Source organism: Galeopterus variegatus, unplaced genomic scaffold (assembly GCF_000696425.1).
Source record: "Galeopterus variegatus unplaced genomic scaffold, G_variegatus-3.0.2 Scaffold2065, whole genome shotgun sequence".
NCBI classification, from domain to species: domain Eukaryota; kingdom Metazoa; phylum Chordata; class Mammalia; order Dermoptera; family Cynocephalidae; genus Galeopterus; species Galeopterus variegatus.
This window is the reverse complement of record NW_007728176.1, coordinates 1-12,740: the sequence shown is the minus strand read 5'-3', so window position 1 is coordinate 12,740 and position 12,740 is coordinate 1. Positions and strand designations below refer to the sequence as shown.

Genomic DNA, 12,740 nt, shown 5'->3' with positions numbered 1-12,740 from the left:
GGTCGGGTAGGGGGGCAACACTGGGGGTTGGGATCCGTTGCCGGACACGGAAAGAGACAAAAAAAAAAAAAAAAAAAAAAAAAAAAAAAATACATTCTATAGATCCTCTGTGAAAATGAATAATTCACCTTATGTGAAGTTCACAATCTGGAATGTGGGTTTCTCCTATTATGACTGTATTCATACAGTTAGCAAATTTTCCTGCTTGCTATGGACAGCCTTGTTAAGAGCACTTAGCACTTACCATTGTAATTTTTTCTTCAGTATTGCCTTTTGCTTTTCCAAAGTTTCTGTCTCTTTCAGCTACCTCTGTGAAATACTAATTTCTTATTAAACTATTTCAATTTTGCTCTACCTTAACCCTATTCTAGTTTTATTTATCTTTATTTTTTTTTATTTTTTATTTTTTTAAAGATGACCGGTAAGGGGATCTTAACCCTTGACCTGATGTTGTCAGCACCACGCTCACCCAGTGTGCAAACCGGCCATCCCTATATGGGATCCGCATTATCAGCACCGCACTCTCCCTAGTGAGCCACGGGCCGGCCCTAGTTTCATTTATCTTTATCAGATATAAATTTTATTTGATTTTAGAGCTCAATTACTTTCCTGAATACAAATTCCTTTCTTTCCTTGTCCTTAGGAGCTGCCAATTTCTAGTTGGGAAATTGTCAAAATAAAATTTTATATAATAAAACGTGCTTTTTAAATAATTATAGGATAACATCTACAATAAGCAAGCAAGAGCTTTTCTAAACAATAAATGGTCTTTTAATCTACTTGTCTTACCAGTTTTAGGTTTTTGGAGAAGAAAGTTATACCATGTTGAAGTATTTTGAACAACAGTTTTTACTTTTTAGGCATATTCTTTAGTGGATCGTGAGGTTGGTTACTGTCAAGGAAGTGCTTTTATAGTCGGATTGCTGCTTATGCAGGTAAGTTAGTACAAATATTAAATGTCCAATTAAGTTCCTTATTAAAGTTTCATTGGAGAGTTTAAAAATTATCTGTTTTTATTAAGTATAAGTGGATATTGAATATTTTTCCCCAGTTATAATTTGAATAGAAATATTTAATTTGCACTTTAAAAGATTGAAAATGTTGAAATAACATATAATATCTTGCCACCAAATGAAATTTCAGCTTCTTGGTATATACACTTATACCATAATATTCTACTAAAGCCTGTATTTACTTTTAAGTCTTAACTATTTGTCAGCATTTGAGTAATCTTTTCCCAACAAAGGAGGACATGATAAATCTGTTGGTATGAAAATCTTATTTATGTTGAGTAATATCTTTGGCAATTTATTCAGAATTTTACTTGTCATGGATCTACGGGCTTGTTATGCATATCTTGCTATAGCCTCTAAATAGTGGTACTCAGCCACCTTTACTGCCCCAGGAATATAACATTGGCAGTGACTTATTTTGGAGTGGGTCTGGGTGGGATGTTTTTAGAATTCAGGGACACAACAATCAAAGCTTTGCAGGGAAATATCAGATAGTGATATCTCTTTAGCTTGTTGAAATTTTTTTTAAAGAGGCCATCTTACTCTTTATCTTACTCTTTAGTCTCAGAATTTTACTCTTTTTTTTTTTTTTTTGTCTTTTTCCGTGTCCGGCAACGGATTGCAACCCTCAGTGTCGCCCCCGTACCGGACCGGGACCGGCAACGGGATCGCAACCCTCGGCGTTGCCCCCGCGCCTCGCTCAGCCAGTGAGCGGGAACCGGTCTGTATGTGGGATCCGAACCCTCGGCGGGAGCGCTGCCGCGCTTCTCAAGCGGCGCACTAGCGCAGTGCGCCACCGGGCTGGCCAGAATTTTACTCTTTAGTCTCAGAATTTTAGTCCTGAGAAGGAATCTTGGAGATAATTCATGTATTTATTTATTGGCAGCTGGCAAGTATGGTGATCCGTCAAAGGGTGTTTTGTCAGCTGGAATTATAATAGAGAGAAAGACAAGGTAATTGTGGATTTAAACAAATGACTAAATATTACAGGGTCATCAGGAAAATGAGTACAGGAAAGAGTTGGGAACAGAAAAAAAGATAGTGTAGTATAAATGAATGGTAGGCCTGGCAAGGCCAGATAATTGTAAATACTTCATGTACATTAATCTTCATTGCAACCCTGTGAAATATGTACTATTATTTTACTCATTTGATAGATGGCAAAACTGAGCAATAGAGAGGTTAAATAATTTGTCCAAGGCCACATAGTTATGGGAGAAACTGGGATTTCAACCTTTGGTGTGGCTCCAGAGCCTGAGCTAATAACTACCTACCAGGATCATTGGAGGAAAGAAGTCAAAGATCTCTTAGGCCAGAGAATTAATCTTTATGAAAATGACTACAGGGTTGGTGGGGTGGGGAGGTGACCCAGAAGTTTGTAGGTACTGTGAAAAAGAGGAGTAAATGGATAATATCTGTTGGCATGTGTTGGAATTCAGTGGAAGTGGCTATAAGGTTCAAGGAGGGATATATACTTCGCTAACCCCAGTGTCCTTTCATTGCTACAGGAGAGAAAACTACCTTAGGAGAGAGCCAGGTTTCAGCTAAAGGAAGAGTTTAGGAATATTTGGAAAAGAGACTGAGGATATAGGTAGAATATTTTGTTGATGGCAGATTATGAGTTCCAGAAAGTGCTGTGAAAAAGATTTAGGAAAGATTGGAAATGGGTTCAGATTACGGAACAGTAGAACTATATAGGATGAGAATTCTGGGATCCTGGGCTTCTTGTAGTGACTGACATAAATCAATGGGACTGCAGAGCTTAGAGTTAATGTAGATGGTATCCAAGGCAGAATTGTGGCTGTGTGTGTTGGGAGGAAGGAAGGAAGTGTGGGTTTCACCAAGTAACTCTTGGTACCTGTCCATGGCTGTGTCAAGGCCAGGGAAAATGTATTGTTTATTAGCAACAGTATTTAGTAAGAAGAATGCCTGGAGATCGTTTGGGGTATTTTCTTTTGAAATACAGTGGCATAATGTGAGTGAATGAGAATAAGCAAATATTATTATTTTTTAAAAGATGGCTTGACAATTGGATAATGTTATTTTATTTTTATTTTTATTTATTTATTTTTTTAAAGATGACTGGTAAGGGGATCTTAACCCTTGACTTGGTGTTGTCAGCACCACGTTCTCCCAAGTGAGCCACAGGCTGGCCCTTGGATAATGTTATTTGCTTAGGTATTCTGAATATCTTTGTAGCCCTTCACAGCTTTCACATCCATTACCCTATTTAATATAATTTCCTGGTGGTTACACATAAAATGTGAAATTGGTACCTTTCAGAAACCTCAATTATAGATCACTTGCAAACTTATTTTACAAATTCATTTAACACTTATGCCATATCATATAACTTCTGCCCAGAATCCTGGAAAGCCTTCCCATCTTACTAAGACAAAAGTCAAAATCCTCACAGTGGCCTCTAAAGCCCCACGTATTTTGGTTCCCTGTTATTTCACCTCCATAGCCTAACCTCCACTCATAACATTACTTCAAATACAGTAGTCCCCTATTTGCTGTTCCTTGAGCATGCCAGCTGTGCTTCAATTTCAGGGCCTTTGTACTTTTGTCTTCCAGGACTGTTCTTTCCTCAGATGCCCCTTTCAGGATTCTGGTCAAATGTTACCTTATCAAGGGACCTTCTCTGACCTACATAAATAGCAATGTATCTCCCCAGTACTCCTTATTATCCTACTTTATTTTATTTCCGTAATACTGGTCACCATCTGACATATGTATTAGTTGATTAATTCTGTGTACTGTCTTTCTCCTCCCACTAGAAAGTTCAAGCTATTTGAAAGTAGAGTTGTGTTTATTTTGTTCACTGGTATATATGCAGAGAGAGAAAAGTTATTTGGCTCTAAATGATTATTTGCTGGTTGAATTAATTAGTAAGTTGAGGCAGTTTCAGAGGTTGTAAGATTTGTCTAACTTCTAATTCTTGGTGATAGAATGGGAGACTAGAACTTTCTGATTTTTAGTCCATTGCTCTTAATGTTGTGTCAGATGATCACTCAAAAGAGTGTTTATGGTTGGATGGGTACTTGGCTTATTTGCGTATCACAGAACATTAACATAGGTTGCTTTTTTCCTCCTAATGTAGATGCCAGAAGAAGAAGCTTTCTGTGTATTTGTTAAATTAATGCAGGATTATAGACTTCGTGAACTTTTTAAACCAAGTATGGCAGAATTGGGCCTTTGTATGTACCAGTTTGAATGCATGATACAGGTAAAAAGTGTAGTGTTGAGAAAAAGGCAATTAATTGCATTTGTATTTTTTGTCATATTGGTCTGAGTGACAACTAAGAAAATGTAATGTTAAAAGCATTAAAGCAGTTGAGAAAAAAATCAGTGTTTTAATCATGTGGTCATTTGTTGGTTGGCTAACACAATTTAGACCTTGCTTTTTAAAAAAAATTTATTATTATTATTATTATTATTTTTAAGACCTCACTTCTAAATTAGGCGCTATCTGCAGGTAGATTATAGCCTGGAACTTGACTGCAATTTTCATATTCAAATTTTAACCATTTGTGCCAAATGTACTATAAACCCATTACCTAAGCACATGTGAGTTTCCTTATATCCTATTAATGTTATATAGTGTAGACTGTCTTATAAGAGCTTTGTGACATTATGATACTGATGTCAGTCCATTTACTTTGAGTCTCTTTCAATCTTCTCCCCTTCCTGTCCCTTTTTATTTTACTTTTTAGCTAGCCTGTAACCTTTTTTTTTCTCATAGTGTTTACATCATTTTATGTTGCTAGTTTAAGACTCATATTGTCTAGTGACTACATGAGGGTGGAGAGAAGAGGAGGAGTGGGATCAAAATCAAGTGAAAAATACCTTTGAAATATTTTATCTTTCTGGATTTAATTTTTATATTTTATATATATGAATATGTTTACTATATTGTCCTGTAATGGTATAAGTATTCTCATTTGCTTAAATTTCAATTAAATGAGAAGAATGTAAGGTTAGTGGTTCAGCTGGCATGAAAGCCATTTTTAAGTCCCCTTTTCCCTGGCAGCCTAATCCACAGGAATTATAAAATCTTTAATCTCTTCTATGTGTGGTGGGAGGACAGTGATATGTTAAATGTTTTACCTTTTTTTTTTTTCTTTTTGGTGGTTGGCCAGTATAGGGATCCAAACCCTTAACATTGGTGTTATCAACACTGCACTCTAACCAACTGAGCCAACTGGCCAGCCCTGTTTTTACATTTTAAAGAAAAAGCCAAAATAGGACTTGAGATGATTCTTAATTAAAATTTTTTTTCTGAATTATTAAGCTTGTTTTTATCGATCTTAAACTCTCTTAGTGTTACATTTTTAGTTTAATGCATCATTTATGTTTTGAATTACTAGAGTGTCTGAAGCATCTGTATTTTGGGTATTTTTCCTATTCCTTAAGAAGGTAGGGATAGGTGATCAATACTAGATAGCACCTGAAACTATTTCAGCATAGCATTTCCTTTCTTATAAAAATATTTTTTGAACTATAATACTTGATAGAAATGTATAGAAAATATCAGACATCATGTACCCACCAATAAGATTAAATAAATATAGAAGTTTTGTTTCAGTTTTTCTTTTATTAAAAATCAAATGTTATAGATACACCCAAAGCTCCAGCTCCACATCCTTTTCCCCTTCATCTCTTCCCAGATAGCCATTATTATCCTGAATGTGTCAATTTCTACATCTTAATTTTTCCATATGATGCTTGATCTTATCTTCGTGTTTGGTATAGGCTAATCTAGTTAAATACAATGATCTAATTTAAAATACTCAATTTCCCTATGATTTAACTAATTCTTTTCTTCTCTTTAGGAGCATCTTCCAGAGCTCTTTGTACATTTTCAGTCTCAGAGTTTTCATACCTCAATGTATGCATCATCCTGGTTTCTTACTATCTTTCTTACAACTTTTCCACTACCAATTGCAACAAGGATATTTGATATCTTTATGTCTGAGGTAAGCTAATGGGCAGACTAGAAGCAAGAGCTGAGTAAAGGGGTCGTTGAGTTAATTAGAGCAGGGCAATGAGGAGAGCAATAAGGGAGACCCATGTGTCCCATGCTAAACTGCCTATGTGGGATAAGCTTATTTAAACCTTATAATATCTACCTGGTACTGTTATTGTCCTCATTTGTTAGATGATAGACGAGGAAGCTAAGACTTAAGGAAAAGCTAAATAGCTTTTCTGTGGGCACACAGCACTTAAGTGGTATAGTAACCACTATTTAAATGTAGACAGTGAAATTCTGAAGCCCATACTCTTAATCAAACCTCTTTATCACCTCCTGACTTACACAGTGAGTTATTGAGAGGTAAAATTTGCCTGACAATTAATATTGTAATGCATCGATTATCCAAAGTGTAAGAAGTAATTAGTATAGTTAAATTTCTTCTGTGAATGTTTTGCATGTTGTTCTTTTAATTGTCATTGACACGTAGTAGTGATCCTTTTTTTTCTATTCTCTGAACCCCATGTTAATTGTTACTAATTACATTTTGGGAAGGTCAATTTGTATTACCTATCTAAGTTACTTTAGATTGGAATTGGCATTCCAAAATATGTACCAATCGTCCTGGTTTGCCTGCCAAATCTGTCCTTCCATCTGCTTTTATAAATAAGGTTTTCTTGGAACACAGCCCTGCCCATTTGTTTATGTGCTGTCTGTGTCTGATTTGGGGCTACAATGGCAGAGTTGAGTAGTTGTGACAGAGACCATATGGCCCACTAAGCCTAAAATATTTGCTCTCTGGCTCTTTACAGAAAATGTTTGCCAGCCCCTAGTTTAGATCCCTAAATCTTTACCTTAGTATTATTTTGAGTAATGAGTTTTTGTTGATGAAAGAGTAAGACAAATTTGACTTTATTTAATTTGTTCCTCAGGGTTTAGAAATAGTGTTTCGAGTAGGACTAGCGCTTCTTCAAATGAATCAGACAGAACTGATGCAACTTGACATGGAAGGGATGTTACAGGTAAGTCACTTTATGATATCATATTTATGATATCTTGAATGTCCTTAGATTTTACTATTAATTATTTAATAATAAACAGTACAAGTAGTTCTTACGTTTTTCTTTTATTGTTTCTTAGCACTTTCAGAAGGTCATTCCACATCAGTTTGATGGTGGTCCAGACAAATTAATACAAGCAGCTTACCAAGTGAAATACAATTCAAAAAAAATGAAAAAGTAAGTCTTTTATATTTTTTTGTTTTTGATTATGGAGGTTGTTGAAGCACATAGGAAATTCAATGGAAATGACAAAACATTCTTGTGATAAGTACATTTTTCCGTTTTAGATTATAGAACTGCATTATTATATTTGGTGGTATTGGTTTCAGTATCACATAAAGCTAATGTTGGAATGTCATACTATTTTTAATAGCAGTGCATGGGACTACTGTGTACTACCTTTAAAATTCCCATTTCCTTTTCCACATTGACAGGAGTTAGGAACCTGGTATGGGTATATATGTGAGTGTGCTATTATATTAAAAACTACTTTTATGGTGTGGTCCCATTCGGTGATGTTCTTTTCCTCTCAGTTTGACCCCAGAGTGTCACTTAAGTTCGAGATTTGCGTAACAAGCATGGTGTTATGACACCAAGACCATAAAAAAAAAAACCAAAGCATAACCAGCAAGATAGACAAGAGGTATGGATTGAGAACTTAAAATTTTATTCATTGTGTTGCTTTCTAATGAAGCTTTTCTTGGTATATATTTCATAAAAGTTTAAGATAAGCTGTCTTTGCTCATTAGTTTTATTCTTGAAATAGGGTAAGTATACTAATTAAGAATGTTAGCTGTTATTCTTCTAGCTTCCAATGCTTAAATAATTCTTAAGTATGAGGTCATAGCATTCCTGACACTAGATTCTATGGTATAAAATGCTGTAAAATGATAACAGTACAATATGCTAGCAATTATCAATATCTTTGATAATTAAGATAAAATGAAACTACATTAACATGTACAGCGTACTCCCATGGATGTTCCTACTCCAGAATGTATATTAGAATATAAGTGAGAATTATTTTATTAAAATTAGTTAGCTCTAATTGGCAAAAGCAAGCCAATTTATGAGTTTCAACTTTTATTATTAATAAATTACTGTGACATTTCTTATAACCACTGTCATGTTGAAGCATTATAGACTGAAAAGCTGCTCTATTCTGTAACTGATAAAAACTTGAAGAAGTCATCTCAATTTTTGCTTTTTGGTAAAATCACATTTAAATCACACTAGTTAAAAAGAGAATTTATTTTACCTTAAAAGTCTGATAGAGAATGAGTTTCTGTAACCTTCTTGGTTACTGAATCTCCTTTTAGATTTTATCACCTGTACAATACATTTCCAAAACTTCAGTTATCCTGTTTATTTATCAAATTTCTGACCCTCTAGTTCTTTCACTCCTTTACTAATACTATCCCTGTTGTGCTTTATCAAGATCCCTAGTCTTATGTCTGATAGCCTTCCTCTTGTCTGAATAAGTATACCTCTTCTGCCTTTTTGTATCTTTTATTCATGTAGCTGTGTTATTGCATAGTTAGTGAGATTGCTGACAGTAAATTATGTTTCCAGTGCCCCTCCAGGTATATTTATATTAGCTTTGAGTAATTCTCCCATTCCCTACAGTGGTAATTTCAAACCTTACTATTCTTCCCAAGCTCCCATCCCCCTTTTGCCATATCTAATTTTCAGGAGATTACCTTATTCTTAATTCATCAGCCATCATTTTCTGTTCTTTCTCTCTCTCTCTCTCTCTCTCTTTTTTTTTTTTTAGCAAAAATGTTTAATATTTCCTTAATTGTGTGTTTATTTACAAGTATTTTTCTTTCTCTCTCTCTCTCTCTCTCTCTCTTTTTTTTTTTTTTTAGCAAAAATGTTTAATATTTCCTTAATTGTGTGTTTATTTACAAGTATTAAATCTGAAGAACAGTAAAATAGGAGGCAGCTGATAGTTACGTATCTGAGGGCTGAGCTCCGGTCAGCTACACTGCTTCTGTGAGAAGCAGTGGCCGAGGGCTTGTCAGATTAGACCATCCAAATGATCACAGGCTCGAAGTATATCAAGGGGCCAGGCTCCTAGGCCAAAGTGTGAGGCATCTTGGGCACTCCTGAGACTGAGTCCTGGGAAGGGAGAGATACCCTGGGCGTCAACATCCATTATTTTCAGACTTCTTGAACTTTTTGTCCTCCATCTTATAGACTTAGCCATTTTCTTTTTTTTCCCCTTTTCAGAATACAGGGTGCTATTCATTTACATACCTTTCAGGTCCTTTCTCCATTAGTCATTCCTTCTGTTTTTTTTATCTTCAACCTCTCTCTCTCTGTTATTTCAATTTCTTCAATCTAAGAAGGTAATTTTGACTTCTGACCTAGAAACAACACAACGAAACCTTTGTCAGCTTAGCATTCTGTTCTCCTTTATGAAGCTTAACTGTGAAGGAAAAGAATAATTTATAATCATTAGCTCCAGATCATATTTCACCCCCCCCTTCCCCAATTGGGAAGATTTTCAAGCATACAGAAAAGTAGAATTATAAATATTCATATGCTTATGATTTACGTTTAACAATTGTTAATATTTTGCCATATTTATTTTATTTCTTAGATATGTCAATTTTAAAAATTGTGACAGTTCACTCCTAATACTTCAGTAGTCATCTCTATAAAATAAAAGCATTTATCTCCCCTACCACATTACTTTTACCACTTAATAATTTTGTAGTAGTGCCTAATACCCAGTCTGTGTTCACATTTCCCCAGTTGTGCCAGAAATGGCTTTTGCCATTGATTGCATTGCATTCAGTTGTTCCACCTCTTAGATTTAATTTAGATCAGCACTGCCTACTCCAAACCCTCTTTTTAGTATATTGATTTGATGAAGAGAGCAAATCAGTTGTGCAGAGAATATCCAATCTTAAGGATTTATCTGATTATTTCCTCATAATTTCATGACACTTCTCTATCTCTTGTGTTTTCTGTAAACTGGAAGCTAAATGTAAAGGCTTAATTAGGTCAACAGCAGGAGTACTTTTTTTTTTTTTTTTTTTGTCTTTTGTCTTTTTCCGTGTCGTAATAACTTCGTATAGCATACATTATACGAAGTTATACGATTTAATTCGAACATTACTTTTACCACTTAATAATTTTGTAGTAGTGCCTAATACCCAGTCTGTGTTCACATTTCCCCAGTTGTGCCAGAAATGGCTTTTGCCATTGATTGCATTGCATTCAGTTGTTCCACCTCTTAGATTTAATTTAGATCAGCACTGCCTACTCCAAACCCTCTTTTTAGTATATTGATTTGATGAAGAGAGCAAATCAGTTGTGCAGAGAATATCCAATCTTAAGGATTTATCTGATTATTTCCTCATAATTTCATGACACTTCTCTATCTCTTGTGTTTTCTGTAAACTGGAAGCTAAATGTAAAGGCTTAATTAGGTCAACAGCAGGAGTACTTTTGGCAAGAATATTTAATAAGTGATACTGTGTATTTCATATTCACCTAAAAAGATGCATAATGTCTATCTGTTTCATTGATATAGTGATGCCGTGATTGATGACTGGATTAAGGTAATAACAGTCAGATTACTTTGTTATAAAGTTATATTTTCCCTCTTGCAACCAGTGAATACTCTGTAAATTGATACTTTGTCACTATGAGAATATTCAGTTCATTGTGATCTTCTACCTCTTGGCCCACTCTGCTCGAAAGTTTCATTGGTGATACTTTTCATTTTTATTTTTTATTTTTTATTTTTTTATTTTTTTTTTTAAATAATTTCATTTAGGTTAACAAAACCATGATTTTCTTAATCTGCCATTCTTATTGCATTTATTTGTTGGCTTCATTAACTGGAGCTAATTTTGCCCTACTGGAAACACATGTAAATGCTTCGTTATTTCCCTTTAATTAACAATTCCCAGAGAAAGGAGTTAATGGAAATGATGTTCTTTTAAATTATTCTTTCTTTTTAGTGGTGGGCATTGTTAAGGACTTATGGGCTTATATTCAGTATGCTTTAATCTAATGTAGTCATTATTTTTGTTGCTCAAATAGTCTTAATTTTAGCCAGTAGGAGCCCTTTTAAGATGGCTTCTGTGTCCTTTTTACATGACTTGACTAGTCTCTGAACATTCCCTTGTTTTCAGGTACAAACAATGTTTCAGCTTCAATATGTATATTTTCTGCCGCAGACTTGGTTTCTTTTAGTGAGGAGTAGTATTTAGAGAATAAAATCTGGATGTAAGGTGTCTTCATTATTATGTAGGATATCATAGCTTTTAGAATTTTGTGTGTGTGTTGGGGGGTGTTGGCTGGTAAGGGAATGCAAACCCCTAAACCTTGTTGTTATCAGCAAGCTTTTAGGATCTTTCAGTGGATAGAATTAGAAAATAAATATGACTTCATACAATTTCTTAACCATTTCTTAACCCTTTGTAATCTGGTGTCTGCTCTTACTGTTCCACTAAAACTACTTCTTTGGAAATCTTCCTTTTTATTCATTTATTCAAGAAATATTTCTTGAGTTATATAGTATGTGCTGATACTGTTCTAAGTGCCTGAAGTAAAATATTGGATTTATGCTTTCTCATGAAGCTTATTTGGTGCCTGTGTGGTGAGGCAGAAATTAAACAAAATTACATGTCAGGTTGTGATAAGTACTATGAAAAAGAACAGTCTCTTTACCCATAAAGAGACTAGAGAGTGACAGGTGGGTGATATTCTTTTCTGAATAGAGTGGTATGCAAAGGCCTTTCTTAAAAGGAGGCATTTAAGAGGGGATCTCCTGAAGTAAGAGGCAAGTTATGAAGAGCTTTCCAGATGTGTAGAGGGCAAGCAGTGCAAAGGCCTAGAGGCAGAAGTGTACTTGGTATATTTGACAAGCGTCACTGTGGCCAGGGTGCCTGGAGTACAGTGGGCCAGGAGGAAAGAGGTAGGAAATGGGTTGGAGACAAAGGCCTAGAGGCAGAAGTGTACTTGGTGTATTTGACAAGCGTCATTGTGGCCAGGGTGCCTGGAGTACAGTGGGCCAGGAGGAAAGAGGTAGGAAATGGGTTGGAGAAGAAACAGGAGTCTTGTGGCCTTTGGGATAGATTTTGGCTTTTATTTTTTGATTAAATGTAGAGGAAGTACTTATGTTTTAACAAAACCACATTGGCTGCTGTTTCAAGAGTAGACAGTGGAGGAGATAGGGCCAGGGTGGATTCAGGGAGAGAAGTTAAGCTATTGAGATAGTCCAAACAAGAGAATAATGAGAACTTGCATTAGAATGGGTAGCAGTTGAGATGTTAAGAAGTAATTGTTTCCCAGTTGCAAATCTAATAGATGGGTTTTATTCCTGTGTTAATCAGGGTTCTCCAGAGAGACAGAATCAATAGGATATGTTATAAATATATGAGAGGGGATTTATTAGGGGAATTAGCTAATAAATTATGAAGAGAAGTCCCACGATAGGCCGTCTGCAACTGGATGCCTATAACGTGGTTCAGTCCAAGTCCAAAGGCTTCAAAACCAGGGAAGCCAATGGTGTCCACAGACAGGAGAGAAGAGTGTATCTCAGCTCCAGTGCATAGAAAGAGAGGTTCACCTTTTTTCCCTGTTTTTTGTTCTGCTGGGTCCCCAGAGAACTGGATGGGGTTCCTGCCCACATTGAGGTTGGATCTTTCCCACCTAGTCCACTCAGGCTCTCAT

At 35.4% G+C, this 12,740-nt stretch overlaps 1 protein-coding gene across 1 annotated transcript in view; it reads left to right on the top strand.

The window, feature by feature from the left end:
- The window catches only part of EVI5 (ecotropic viral integration site 5), a 64,950-nt gene extending 57,723 nt beyond the window's left edge, over positions 1–7,227 (top strand). Inside the window, exons 5-9 of the mRNA XM_008580322.1 lie at positions 861–935; positions 4,117–4,242; positions 5,849–5,992; positions 6,918–7,007; positions 7,126–7,227. Of these exons, the coding sequence (XP_008578544.1) occupies positions 861–935; positions 4,117–4,242; positions 5,849–5,992; positions 6,918–7,007; positions 7,126–7,227 (537 nt within the window). The remainder of the gene's footprint in view (positions 1–860; positions 936–4,116; positions 4,243–5,848; positions 5,993–6,917; positions 7,008–7,125) is intronic.
- The last annotated feature ends 5,513 nt before the right edge of the window (positions 7,228–12,740 follow it).